The sequence below is a fragment of the Mustelus asterias genome, chromosome 22 (genome assembly GCF_964213995.1).
Source record: "Mustelus asterias chromosome 22, sMusAst1.hap1.1, whole genome shotgun sequence".
In the NCBI taxonomy this organism is placed as follows: domain Eukaryota; kingdom Metazoa; phylum Chordata; class Chondrichthyes; order Carcharhiniformes; family Triakidae; genus Mustelus; species Mustelus asterias.
The window spans coordinates 23,792,328-23,806,007 of record NC_135822.1 but is presented as its reverse complement, the minus strand read 5'-3'; the positions used below and the strand labels follow the sequence as shown (position 1 = coordinate 23,806,007).

Sequence of the window (13,680 nt, the reverse complement as noted above, 5' to 3'; positions counted from 1 at the left end):
ATGACCAATCAACCTAACCTGCACATCTTTGGGACTGTGGGAGGGAACCGGAGCACCCGGAGGAAACTCACGCAGACACGGGGAGAACGTGCAAACTCCACACAGACAGTGACCCAAGCCGGGAATCGAACTCGGGTCCCTGGCGCTGTGAGGCAGCGGTGCTAACCACTGTGCCACCTCATATGTTTTGGGAAAAGTGACACAGAGGATTGAATTGTATGAGCTGGTTTGCAATCTGGGTAAGAAACGGCCTTTAATCCAGTGTTTTGACTCGGTTTCAGTAAGGGGAGATGTGGAAGTAGATGGATGAGAGTGTTGAGATGTGACATTGATCTAAAAACTGCTGCTGCTGTCAGACCGCAATTAAGTGACACATTCTTCCTTGGAAAGACCTCAGCTGTTCCTGCAGTGACTCGAGATATCCAGATGGCAGCAAGGGATGAGAGGCTGGGAAGCCCTTAAAACCCAGTGTTGCTGATTGGGATTTTGGGCTGTTTGCTGGTTCCACCCAACAGCTGGATATCTGATGGCTTTGATGAGGTTTCAATTTGCTGGCCCTCTGGCGACAGATATGCTGCATCTGTCCTTCATCTGGCCGAGCGCATGGTGAGAACCGGCTGCTTTCCTGTTGTCTGGGCTTATTGGAGGTGTGAATGAGCACTGCGGCACCCAGCCACGCACTGACGGACTGCCAGACTGCCTAGAATGGCAACTTGTAAAAGGCATCATTAGAATATCACACCATTCACAGGGAATCCGAGACCATGGGGCTCAGGTGAAGAGTTGTTTCATTGTGCGGTGCTGACATTTTGTGGCCTATTTCCTTTGCTCAGTTAGCCACTCATTCACTCAATAAATATTATAAATAACATTATTGATTAGCTTGTGTATCCGGGCTTACAGAGTGAGGGAAGTGGGCAAGAACAAATTAAAAGCGTGAACAACTTTGTGTCATCCTTCCAGGTGTAGTTAGAGTCATCGGCTGGAATTCTACCACCCTGCGTGACACGGAATCGGAGCGGGCGAGGGGCGGAAAACGGAAATGTCCATTGACCTCGGGTGGGAATTCCTGGTCTCGCTCGAGCAAGGCTGTAAAATCCCACCCATAGGGTCGTAGAGTTTTACAGCACAGAAAGAGGCCCTTTGGCCCGTCATGTCTGCACCAGCCATCAAACACCTATCTATTCCAATCCCATTTTCCAGCTCTTCATCCGTAGTCTTGTATGCTTTGGTATTTCAAGTGTTCATCTAAATGCTTCTTAACTGTTGTGAGGGTTCCCGCCTCTCCCACCCTTTCAGGCAGCAAGTTCCAGATTCCCACCACCCTCTGGGTGAAACATTTTTCCTCAAACCCCCTCGAAATCTCCTGCCCCTTATCTTAAATCTATGCCCCCTGGTTACTGACCCCTCTGCTAAGGGGAAAGGTTTCTTCCTACGTTCCTCATAGTTCTGAATGGTAATCGCTGATTATCAGGAGTTGGGATCGATCTAGTTTTATTGTAGTGAAGAAAGTGAATATCCTCTTCATGTATGAACAATTTGAGTGATATAATAACGTACCCTGCTTTGTTCCCTCCCTCAGAGCGTGTCTCGGCCAGTGCTTCAGCTACAGTGTGCCCAACACTTTTCCACAGTCCACTGAGTCCCTTGTTCACTGTGACTCCTGCATGCCAGCACAGTCCATGTGGGAAATTGTAAGTAATTGTTTGCCTCCCAGTCTGGTTACCCGCGATCTTTCTCACCTCAAAGTCTCTCCAACTGACCACAAAGCACCAACTCAAAGCGTGGCCTTCTTGAAGGGTGGCATGGTGCCACAGTGATTAGCGCTGCTGCCTCACAGTGCCAGGGCAGGAACCCAGATTCAATTCCGGCCTCGGGTCACTGTCTTTGCGGAGTCTGCATGTCCTCCCCGTGCCTGCGTGGGTTTCCTCCGGGTGCTCCGGTTCCCTCCAAAGATGTGCACGTTAGGTTGATTGGCCTTGCTAAATTGCCCCTTAGTGTCCCAGGATGTGTAGATTACAGGGATTAGTGGGGTAAATATGTGGGGTTATGGAAATAGGGCCTGGGTGGGATTGTTTGATTTGATTTATTATTGTCACATGTATTAACATACGTGAAAAGTATTGTTTCTTGCACGCTATACAGACAAAGCATACCGTTCATAGAGAAGGAAACGAGGGAGTGCAGAATGTGGTGTTACAGCCATAGCTAGGGTGTAGAGAAAGATCAGCTTAATGCAAGGTAAGTCCATTTAAAAGTCTGACAGCAGCAGGGAAGAAGCTGTTCTTGAGTCGGTTGGTACGTGACCTCAGACTCTTGTATCTTTTTCCCGAAGGAAGAAGGTGGAAGAGAGAATGTCCGGGGTGCGTGGGGTCCTTAATTATGCTGGCTGCTTTTCCGAGGCAGCGGGAAGTGTAGACAGAGTCAATGGATGGGAGACTGCAATGGTTGTCGGTGCAGACTTGATGTGCCGGGTGGCCTCCTTCTGCACTGTAGGGATTCTATGAATTAGTGAGCCAGTGACGCCCATGCCCCATGAATGGATAAAGAAACCTCCTTCAGTTTTTCCAATCTGCAGCCTTTTAAAATCCAAACTTGGGAATACTGAGTCATCGCAACCTGAATTACCTCCTGTTTCTTCCATGCTTTCTGCTCTCCTATTCAACAGGATTCCTGAATAGCCATTGATTTTCTCTTTAATTCAATCCTAGAAATTGGAGATGGAGTATTAAAGGTGTTCCTGGCTTGTGTTACAGGTCATGTTGGAATGCCCTGGCAATGAGGAAATGCCCAGAGTGGACAAACTAGTGGAGAAAATTGTACACTGCAGCTGCCAGGCATGCGGGAAGGAACATCATCAAGAGTCCCAACTCTTTAACGTCGTTCTAAATGAGGAGGACGCTTCTCCCCCGGACGCGGTTGGGTCGCCTCAGATAGTTCACCATGATGAACAGGTTGCTCTCAAACCTGGCAGAGAAGACGAATAGCGAAAAAGAGACTTTGACACAAGAAGAAACACACACACAAAAAAATGAAGTTTTGGTATCAAATTTTAGTTTGTTTTATTTGAAAAGCAAAATATAACAAAAATTAAAAAAAACATGTAGACTTATTTAAGGAGAAAGTCTTTAAAGAATGTCATTTGTTGTAGAAATTAAGCAGGAATCCCAATCAAATACTAATATATACCTCACCGAGATCCAGCAAAGTATAATTAGAATTTGGTGATCAGTGTTGGGTTCACAATGTCTGTAATTTAGTGAGTTTTTTTTTAAGAGCACAGAAATCGCTGTGCTACCATTTCAACCGTATTACTGTTTGTATAGAAAATTACTGTTTATAAATCTTGTCAATTATTTTCTTTTTCAAAATTCTCCTTTTGTTTAGTTTCCTGGTCATTAAAAATTTTGCAAATATAGCAGAGTGAAGTCACAACACAGGGAGACAGACACACAGGGAGACAGACACACAGGGAGACAGACACAAACACAAAGGGAGACAGACAAAGACACACAGATGCACACAGAAAGAGAGAGACACACACAAATGGAGGGGTAAACAGATCGGGAGACAGATGCACGCACACACATACACGCATACAGGCATACTCGCACATGCGCACGCACACACACACATGCATGCGCACGCAACATATAGGCATACTCACACGTGCGCACACACATGCACACACATACACACACAGGCATACCTTCATGCATACTCTCCCATGCACACACTCTCAAAAGCACATACATTCATAAACATAAAAACGCATACATGCACACGCACACATGCGCACATGCAAACATACACATACATGTGCAAACATTCAAAAACACATGCATGCACACGCATACAGGCGCACATGCACACGCACATGCAGAGAAAAACACAAGTTGAGCAGACAGGCAGAGGCAGACACAGAAAAAGAAAGAGTTTGAGAGATAAAATTAAAACTCTACACCCACACAACACTTCAGAAGGAAATGCAAATTTTGTTAAGATAAAATGATGTATAATGAATGTGTATTTTTGATGTCAGGAGCACTGAAATTGTGATGGGAGTTTGAACGGAGTAAATACTGCAACCTCTGCTTTGCTGGGCAAGCTGTGTGGTGTGGCTGAGAGATGACTAATGCTCCAGCGTAAATCCGGATTCTGTGCTCATTTCACTGATGTTACTGTTTATAAATCTTGTAAACTTTTTTGTTCAAGATTCTCCTTTTGTTTAGTTTCCTGGTCATTAAAGATTTTGCAAATATAGGAGAGCCAAGACACAACACAGGGAGACAGACACACAGGGAGACAGACACACAGGGAGACAGACACACAGGGAGACAGACACAGACACACACCGAGAATGAGAAAGAGACACAAATGGAGAGGTTATCAGATTGGGAAACAGACACATGTACCACACAGGCACATTCACACATATACACACGCACACATTAACACGCGTGATGTAGGATACCCGTAGCATCAAAATCAGGGGAAAGGAGAAAAGGTCAGTTAAGGTTTCCACTTTTGATCACAGTTCAGCTGGAAAGTGCACGCTGTGAATCATAGAATCCCTTCAGTGCAGAAGGAGGCCATTTGGCCAATCAGGCGTGCACTGACAACAATCCCACCCAGGCCCTATCCCTGTGACCCCACGTATTTACCCTGCTAATCCCCCCGACACTAAGGGGCAATTTACCAATGGCCAATCCACCTAACCCGCACATCTTTGGAGTCAGGTAAGGTAAGGACAGAATGTGATGCTTCCACGACAGAATAGCCTGCTGATGGTCACAGCTCAGATTCCTAGAGGGAATGTCTGTGTGGATGGGAGGGTGACCACTGCAACCAGCAAGAATCACTCCGTTCGAAACAAGACATCATGAGGGCAGAAGTGAAAGAGGGAAGGGTGGGAAGAGGGTAAATATCCGTTTCCATAACCTTATTCTGTACTTGTACTTTTCTTTTTATTAAGCGTGTGAATTTATTCCAATTGATTATATCCGGTTCCCATCTGTGATTTTGTAAGATTAAATTCAAAGATTCTAGCAGCCAGATTTAACTTGCCTGGGAGTAACCAAGGTGTTAAAATGTAGCATAGACGTTGCCAGACACCTCTCCCCCACCCCCCCGACGCCCCTCCCCCACCCCGCCCTGGTCTGGTCCACCGCGATTGTAAATATACAGACCGAGCTTCGTTAACACCAAGCGCCATTTTAACTCTGGTCTGAATAATGGAGGAATGGTGAATAAAGCAAAATGTTTTTACAATGTTCTTTGCACATTTCTGAAAGCCGTTTAGTTACAAGCTTCAATTATCACACATTCTACTGAGAGAAATCAAACATTTGTGTGATTAAAAAATGACAAAGCCGGAGAGAGAAAGCAGTCAAGGTCAGAGAGAAAAACACTCCATCTGGTCCCATCAGGAAACCTGGAGCCTATCGCGCCCCGTGATCACCCCACCCCCCTACGCTGCTGGGAATTTCCTCCGGAGCACACTCCGAGGGCTCTGGGTCTGTGCTGGTGGGTGACTTCCTAATGGCTGACCTTCTTGGCTGACCTACTAGCCACATTGGTTAACACTAAGCTGAGGCCCAGCTTGTTTCAGTCAAGCCTAACTACTAGCACTCACAGATGGACACAGCCACAGGCTTGGCTGGATTCCTGCCCAAGGTTAAAATCGAGCCCAAAGTGTCACCTGAGATGGAAACAAAAAATGCTGGAAAATCTCAGCGGGTCTGACAGCATTTCTGGAGGGAGAATAGAGCCAACGTTTCGAGTCTGGATGATCTTCACCAGAATGTCTGCTCAGGTGCTGGTTGGTTGTATGGGGGTTCAACTCATCTCACCTGGGCCATAGAATCATTGAATAGAATCCCTACAGTGCAGAAGGAGGCCATTCGACCCAGCGAGTCTGCACTGACCACAATATCACCCAGGTCCTATCCCCGCAACCCCACGTATTTACCCTTCTAATGCCTTGATGCTAAGGGGCAATTTAGCACGGCCAATCCACCTAAACCACACATCTGTGGACTGTGGGAGGAAACCGGAGCACCTGGAGGAAACCCAGGCAGACACAGGGAGAATGTGCAAACTACACACAGATAATGACCCGAGGCCAGAATTGAACCTGGGTCCCTGGCGCTGTGAGGCAGCAGTGCTAACCACTGTGCCACTGTGCCACCCCACTGGCCAGTGATACGATGCACCTTGATTAGAGGAGAAAAAGATCTGCACTGGCCATTGCTCCAAAGCACCCTCTGGTGATCCATGCAGGAAGAAATATTAACAGTGGGTGTAGAATAGGAGTTGAGATTTACCATCATGGCTCCGAGTGGCCAAATAACCTGATAATGTTCAATGTCAGATTTCTATTTAAAGGATGACAAGTTCATGGGGAATCAGAAGAATGCAAGCCTCCCACAGACTCAATGTTCTATCATCAAGTCTCCTCAGCATACTAGTTCACGACAGCTTTCCTGGGAGACACAGTTACTTATGAACATCTTTTTTATTCATTCATGGGACATGGGCATCGCTGGCTGGCCAGCATTTTTTGCCCACCCCTAACTGCTCAGAGGGCAGTTGAGAGTCAACAACGTTGTTGTGGATCTGGAGTCACATGTAGGCCAGACCTGGTAAAAACGGCAGGTTCCCCTCCCGAAAGGACATTAGTGAAGCAGATGGGGTTTTCCATCAATTGACAATGGTTTCATGGTCATCAGTAGATTCTTAACTCCAGATTTTTAAAAATGGCATTCAAATTCCACCATGGCAGGATTCGAACCCAGGTCCCCAGAACATAAGCTGCATTAATAGTCTAGTGATAATACCACTAGGCCATCGCCTCCCCTTAAATACATGCATATGAACATACACACTAGGGGAAGGTCACTCAGCCCTTTGAGCCTGCTCCCCGCTATTCAATAAGTTCATGGTTGATTTGACTGGAAGTCCCACCAAGTCCCAATAACTTGTCACTTTCTTGTTTATCAAGAATCTATCCACCTCTGGCTTAAAAATATTCAAAGACTCTGCTTCTGCCACCTATTGAGGAGGGGAGTTTCAAAGACTCATGACTCTCAAGGAATGACTCATTTAAGACAGAGAGGAGAAATGTTTGCTTTCAATTTTTAAACAGTGACCGCTAGTTCTAGATTCCCCCACAAGAGTAAACTACTCTCTACATCCACCTTGTCGAGAACCCCCAGGATCTTAAAGGTTTCAATCAAGTCACTTTTAAACTCCAGCGGATACAAGCCGAACCTGTCCATCCTTTCCCCATAAGACAAGCTGCCCATTCCAGGTATGAGCTCAGTAAATCTTCTCTGAACTGCTTCTAATGCATTTACATTTTTCCTTAAATAAGGAGACCAGTATTGTACACAATAATCCAGATGTGTTCTCACCAGCGCCCTGTACAACCGAAGGATCATTTTCCTACATTTGTTACCAATTCCCCCTCACAATAAATAATAACACTCTATTGGCTTTCCTAATTACTTGCTGTAACTGTGTACCAGCCTTTTGTGATTCATGCACTGGGACACCCAGATCCCTCTCTACCCCAGAGCTCTGCAATCTCTCACCATCTTGATAATAAGTTTATTTGTTTGCGTGTTCTCTGACACTAATTTGTACTTGGCACAGCTTCAAATGCAATTTAACCAAGTAGGGTGACCATTTGTGTTCATCTATTGTAGCTCCCTAAAGTTTATTCTCACTATTTCCAGTAACTGGGACCTTTATTGGCACCACACAAGGCATTGATGGAATATTAATCAGTGGAGTTGCGTTGGATGCAAATGGAGAGTTTCATGGTAGGATTCCAGAGGGCTTTCGTGGCTAAGTTGATGTCAAACCTGTACCTTGTTCACCACACTAAAAGCAAGTCTACTTTTATGCTTGTTCAGAGTTCTTATTCACTAATTTGAACCATTTCATTTCACAGCTGGAGCTTTCAGAAAAGCTATTTCTGATTCACAGATGAGTCCTAAGTATAGGCAGATGGACAGAGCGATTGAGAGCGAGAGATATTCACATCATTGGAACGTGGTGGAGGCGGACACACTGGGAACGTTTAAGACTTATCTAGACAGCTATATGAACGGAGTGGGAATGGAGGGATACAAAAGAGTGGTCTAGTTTGGACCAGGGAGCGGCGCAGGCTAATTGTTCCTTGTTTCTCGTGGAAGTGGAAATGACTAGGGTTGGGAAGCATTTTCCGATCAGGGCCATTGTGATCTCCTGGACTCGTTTCGATCGCCTCAGGGGGTCGGAGAGGAATTTCCCAGATTTTTTTTTCCCCATATTGGCCCTGGGGTTTTTCACTCTGGGTTTTCGCCTCTCCCTGGAGATCACATGGTCTGGAATGGGGGGGTGGGGGTGAGTTAATAGGTTGTAATGAACAAAGCATCGTAGCTGTGGGGGACAGCTCGGTGGATAGGATATTGGTATGTAGATAGGCTGGAAAATTGGGCGGGGATCCTGGATTCAGGATTCAATCCTGGACCGGGGAGCGGCGCGGGCTTGGAGGGTCGAAGGGCCTGTTCCTGTGCTGTATTGTTCTTTGTTCTTTGTTTGTATATTTAATCTTTTTTATAGGCCTGAGAACTCCATGGGAGGCAGCTAAGTGATTCACAAGGAGATGGTCTGATAATTCGCTGTATCAAGACTCGTGCCTCAGAGTCTGAAGGTTAGTGGCTGTCAAGTCTCATTTCGGAAAATTAAGCCTAAAATCTGAAGCTGGCACTCCAAGTGCAGTGCTGACGGAGTGCTGCTCTGTTGGAGATGCTGGCTGTCTGATGAAACATTATACTGAGGGGCTGCTTTGCCCTCTCATGTGGACCCAAAATATCTCACGGCACAATTTCAAAGAGTTCGTCCCAGTGTCTTGTGTTTATCCATCAGTAAAAACACATAGGCTGGAATTTTACCGCCTCGCCCGCCCCAAAATCAGGGTGGGCGAGACTCGCAGGACGGCATTCTCCATTGGCCTCGGGTGGGATCTTACGGGCGGGCAAGGTGGTAAAATTCTGGCAATAATCTGGACGTTATCCTGCTGCAATTTTGTGCACCTCAGTTTTGGGGATGCTGCTGTTCTGCAGGAAGTGTTAGGTAAAGATACCCCACCAATTTGCCATTCTTTACCTGCAGATACAGACTCTAATTAAGTCTCTGTGCAAACTGGCTGTGGGTTTCCTACTTCAATAGTGGCTCCACATCATATGGGCAGCACGGTGGCACATGGGCGGCACGGTGGCACAGTGGTTAGCACTGCTGCCTCACAGCGCCAGGGACCCAGGTTCAATTCCGGCCTTGGGTCACTGTCTGTGTGGAGTTTGCACGTTCTCCCTGTGTCTGCGTGGGTTTCCTCCGGGTGCTCCGGTTTCCTCCCACAGTCCAAAGATGTGCTGGTTAGGTTGATTGGCCATGCTAAATTGCCCCCAGTGTCAGGGGGATTAGCAGGGTAAATATATGGAGTTACGGGAATAGGGCCTGGGTGGGATTGTGGTCGGTGCAGACTCGATGGGCCTAATGGCCTCCTTCTGCACTGTAGGGATTCTATGATTCCATTCTATGAAAAAAGCCTAATCGGTTGTAAAGCATTTTGGAACATTCTGTGTTTAGGAAAGGTGCTATATAAATGCAAGATTTTATTTCTTAATGGGTAGGAAGTGGATATGTAATTTTTGTCATTCACCTGTAATGTTTATTCAGTATAAACGAAGCATTGTCTTTCTAAATCATTTAGGAAGCATTTTGGTAATTGCATCAATTCAGCAATTCAAACATTGTTTTGTACCAAAAATATGCATTTGGATTGTTTCATACTGATTCCTCTGGATGTAGGAGTAAGGTGAGCTTCCAGCCAATTATCCTCTCCATCACCAAAACTATCTCTTCCCATCACTGTAGAATCCCTACAGTGCAGAAGGAGGCCATTTGGTCCATTGAGTCTGTATCGACTGTCCCCAATCCCTCCCTTCTGCCCTATCCCCATAACCCCACGTACTTACCATGACTAATCTGCCTACACATCTTTGGACATGAAAGGCCAATTTAGCATGGCCAATTCACCTAACCAGCACATCTTTGGACTGTGAGAGGAAACCAGAGCATCTGGAGGAAACCCACGCAGACGTGGGGAGAATGTGCAAACTCCACACAGACAGTGACTCGAGGCCGGAATTGAACCCGGGTCCCTGGTGCTGTGAGGCAGCAGTGCTAAAAACTGTGTCCCATGTCACCCTGTACCCGTTGTTCATTTTGGCCCCCACCTCAGCTAATCTGCTTCTGAATCTGGGTTTTCGCCTCTCCCTGGAGATCACATGGTCTGGAATGGGGGGGTGGGGGTGAGTTAATAGGTTGTGATGAACAAAGCATCGTAGCTGTGAGGGACAGCTCGGTGGATAGGATATTAGGATGTAGATAGGCTGGAAAATTGGGCGGGGATTCAGGATTCAATCCTGGACCGGGGAGCGGCGCGGGCTTGGAGGGCCGAAGAGCCTGTTCCTGTGCTGTATTGTTCTTTGTTCTTTGAAACCCTTGTCCATGCTTTTGCTATCGAGAGACTGGACTATTCCATTGTTCCCCTGGTTTCACCCCTCACACCCCCCCCAACCTCTGTAAACTGAGCTCATCCAAAACTCTGGTGCTCCTTTCTGAACACTCACCAAATTCCGTTCAGATATTTCTCCTTTGCTCACTGACCTACATCAACTTCCCAGTCCAGGAAGGTGGAATTAAGCAGATCTCGTGATGATAAGGAAATGAGGTGAGAATATCAGCTGACAGCCAAATGGATGCCAAAGTTGTGAGCAGTCCGGGTAAGCTTGAGATAATGGGCAAAGGGAGGGGGCTGGAATTGGAGCCAAGAGAACAGTTTGTGATGGGGGGGCCAAAGATATTGGCTTCAATCTTGCCAATTGTTCAAAGGAATTGCAGCTTATCCAATATCGGCAACCAGACAAGCAACCTGGCAACACAGGGAGACAGTGGAGGGGTCGAGGGATTTGGTGGTGAGATAGAACAGAGAAGATAAATCCAAGACCAGCAAGAAAGGTAAAAGATATCCTTTCTGATCTCCTCAGATGATCATAACCAGTCCAAGATTTTTTTTTAACAATTCATTCTTGAGGTGCGAGCGTTGCTGGCAAGGACATTTATTGCCCATCCCTAAACATCCTTGAGAAGGTGGTGGTGAGCCAATTTCTTGAAATGCAGCAGTTCATGTGGTATAGGTACACCCACAGTGCTGTTAGGAAGGGAATTCCAGGATTTTGACCCAGCAACAGTGGGGGAATGGAGATATATTTCCAAGTCAGGATGGTGTGCGGTTTGGAAGGGAACTTGCATGATGGCACAATGGTTAGCACTGCTACCTCACAGTGCCAGGGACCCGGGTTCAATTCCGGCCTCAGGTCATTGGCCGCGTGGAGTTTGCATGTTCTCCCCGTGTCTGTATGGGTTTCCTCCGGGTGCTCCGGTTTCCTCCCACTCTCCAAAGATGTTCAGGTTAGATGGATTGGCCATGCTAAATTGCCCTTGGTGTCAGGGGGACTAGCTCGGGTAAATACATGGGGTTATGGGGATAGGATCTGGGTGGGATTGTGGTCGGTGCAGTCACAATGGGTCAAATGCCCTCCTTCTGTGCTGTAGGATTCTATGATAGAGTCAAGCTTTTTGAGTGCAGTTGGAGATGTATTTATCCCAGCAAAACAAGCACATTCCATCACATTCCTGACTTGTACCTCGTAGATGGTAGCAAGGCTTCAGGTTACTCACCGCAGAATTCCCAGCCTCTGGATTCAATGTTGGTAATGCATCTAAATGATAAGGAGAGCTGGCTAGATTCTCTCTGACTGCAGATGGCTTGGCAATTGGGTGGTGCAAATGACATTTGCTACTTATCAACTCAATCCTGAATGTTGTCCAGGTGTTGCAACCTGTGGACATGGACTTCTTCAGTATCTGAGGAGTCATACAAGCTGCTGAACACTATGCAATCACCAGCAAACTTCCCCTCACTGACTATATGACGGAGAGACAATCATTAATGAAGCAGTCAAAATGGTTGGGCTGAGGACACTATTTTGAATCATACAGAGCAGAAGAGGCCTTTTGGCCCATTGGGTCTGCACTGACATGCAACAAACCTGACATCCCAGTTACTAGCACTTAGCCTTGAATGTCATGATGTATCAAGTGCTATTCTGAGGAATTCCTCCAGTGATGTCTTTGGACTGAGATGACTGGTTTCCAACGATCACAACTACCTTCCTCTGTGTTTGATATGATTCTAACCAGTGAAGGGTTTTCCCATTGATTCCTATTGACTTCAATTTGATGGGCTCCTTGATGCAGCACCCTGCCCAATGCTGCCTTGACGTCAGGGGCAGTCACTCTCAGTGCTTCTGGAGTTCAGCACTTTTGTCCATGTTTGGACCAAGGCAGCATTGAGGTCTGAAATGATGGCCCAAGTGGAGCCCAAGCCAAGTATCTGTGAGCAGGTTACTGCTGTGCAAAGGTCACTTGATAGCACTGTCGGCGGCACCTAGCTTACAACACCTTACCCTTGGTAACTATTTGGATCAGGCTTGTCCTGCTTCTTTTCTGGTCAAGTGTCCAGATTGTTGGTTAGATGCCAGAGTTTTAGGTGCACTGAAGCAGCTCGGCTGGAGGTGCAGCTAGTCCATACGGATGAAGCATTATCTACAAAGGCAAAAAAAAAGGCAACTGTTGGTGCTGAGAGATGCTAACCCTTTTACACTACTGAGATATAGGTTTGGGGCGGCATGGTGGCACAATGGTTAGCACTGCTGCCTCACAGCACCAGGGACCCGGGTTCAATTCCCAGCTTGGGTCACTGTCTGTGCAGAGTCTCCCCTTGTCTGCGTGGGTTTCCTCCAGGTGCTCTGGTTTCCTCCCACAGTCTGAGACATGCTGGTTAGGTGCATTAGCAATGCTAAATTCTCCCTCAGCGTAACCGAACAGGCGCCGGAGTGTGGCGATTAGGGGATTTTCACAGTAACTTCATTGCAGTGTTAATGTAAGTCTACTTGTGACACTAATAAATAAATACATTTCTTCCATCTGATACAATCGCTTCCCCATTGGTGGAACTCTCTGCAAGGCGGAACTAGGGGAATTTCACAGTAACTTCATTGCAGTGTTAATGTAAGCCTTACTTGTGACTAATAAATAAATTTAATCCTTTTTAAGCGTACAGAGAGAAGGCACCTACCACACAAACCTGCAATGTCTTCCAGAAGCTCACTACTTTCTGGGAAAAGAATTGCCGATTGGAAGGGGACAGTGCCTGGTTTACAGTGACTGTTAGCATGGGGGCCATGAAAATAACTTAGCAGCAGTTTTGTGGGAATAGGGCTAAGAGAGCGGGGACTGAGCGTAGAAAGTGCATGAGGAGAGAGAGAGGGGGGAAAGAGAATGTGGGGTCAGGGAAAGAGGGAGCAGCTTAGCTCGGTGGGCAGGGGGAAAGGAGGTGATTAGAGGCTGATGGTGCTATCATTCTTGGTGACCACCACGTGAGGGTTCATGGCAAGTTGGGGATAGGGTTGGCATGGGCACATTTGGACGGAGGGTAAGGCAGACATGCAACCTCCTCTGATATCCCCACAAGCTGAAAGCTTCCGATGCTCACTAGCTAAATTT

The 13,680-nt window shown here is 46.7% G+C and overlaps 1 protein-coding gene across 5 annotated transcripts in view; it reads left to right on the top strand.

The window, feature by feature from the left end:
• Window positions 1–5,271, top strand: part of nbl1 (NBL1, DAN family BMP antagonist) — a 36,764-nt gene extending 31,493 nt beyond the window's left edge. For all 5 annotated transcript variants that reach the window (XM_078238930.1, XM_078238929.1, XM_078238934.1 and 2 more), the window contains 2 exons: window positions 1,583–1,694; window positions 2,757–5,271. In XM_078238930.1, coding sequence (XP_078095056.1) covers window positions 1,583–1,694; window positions 2,757–2,987 — 343 coding nt within the window. In that variant the 3' untranslated portion in view covers window positions 2,988–5,271. The remainder of the gene's footprint in view (window positions 1–1,582; window positions 1,695–2,756) is intronic.
• The last annotated feature ends 8,409 nt before the right edge of the window (window positions 5,272–13,680 follow it).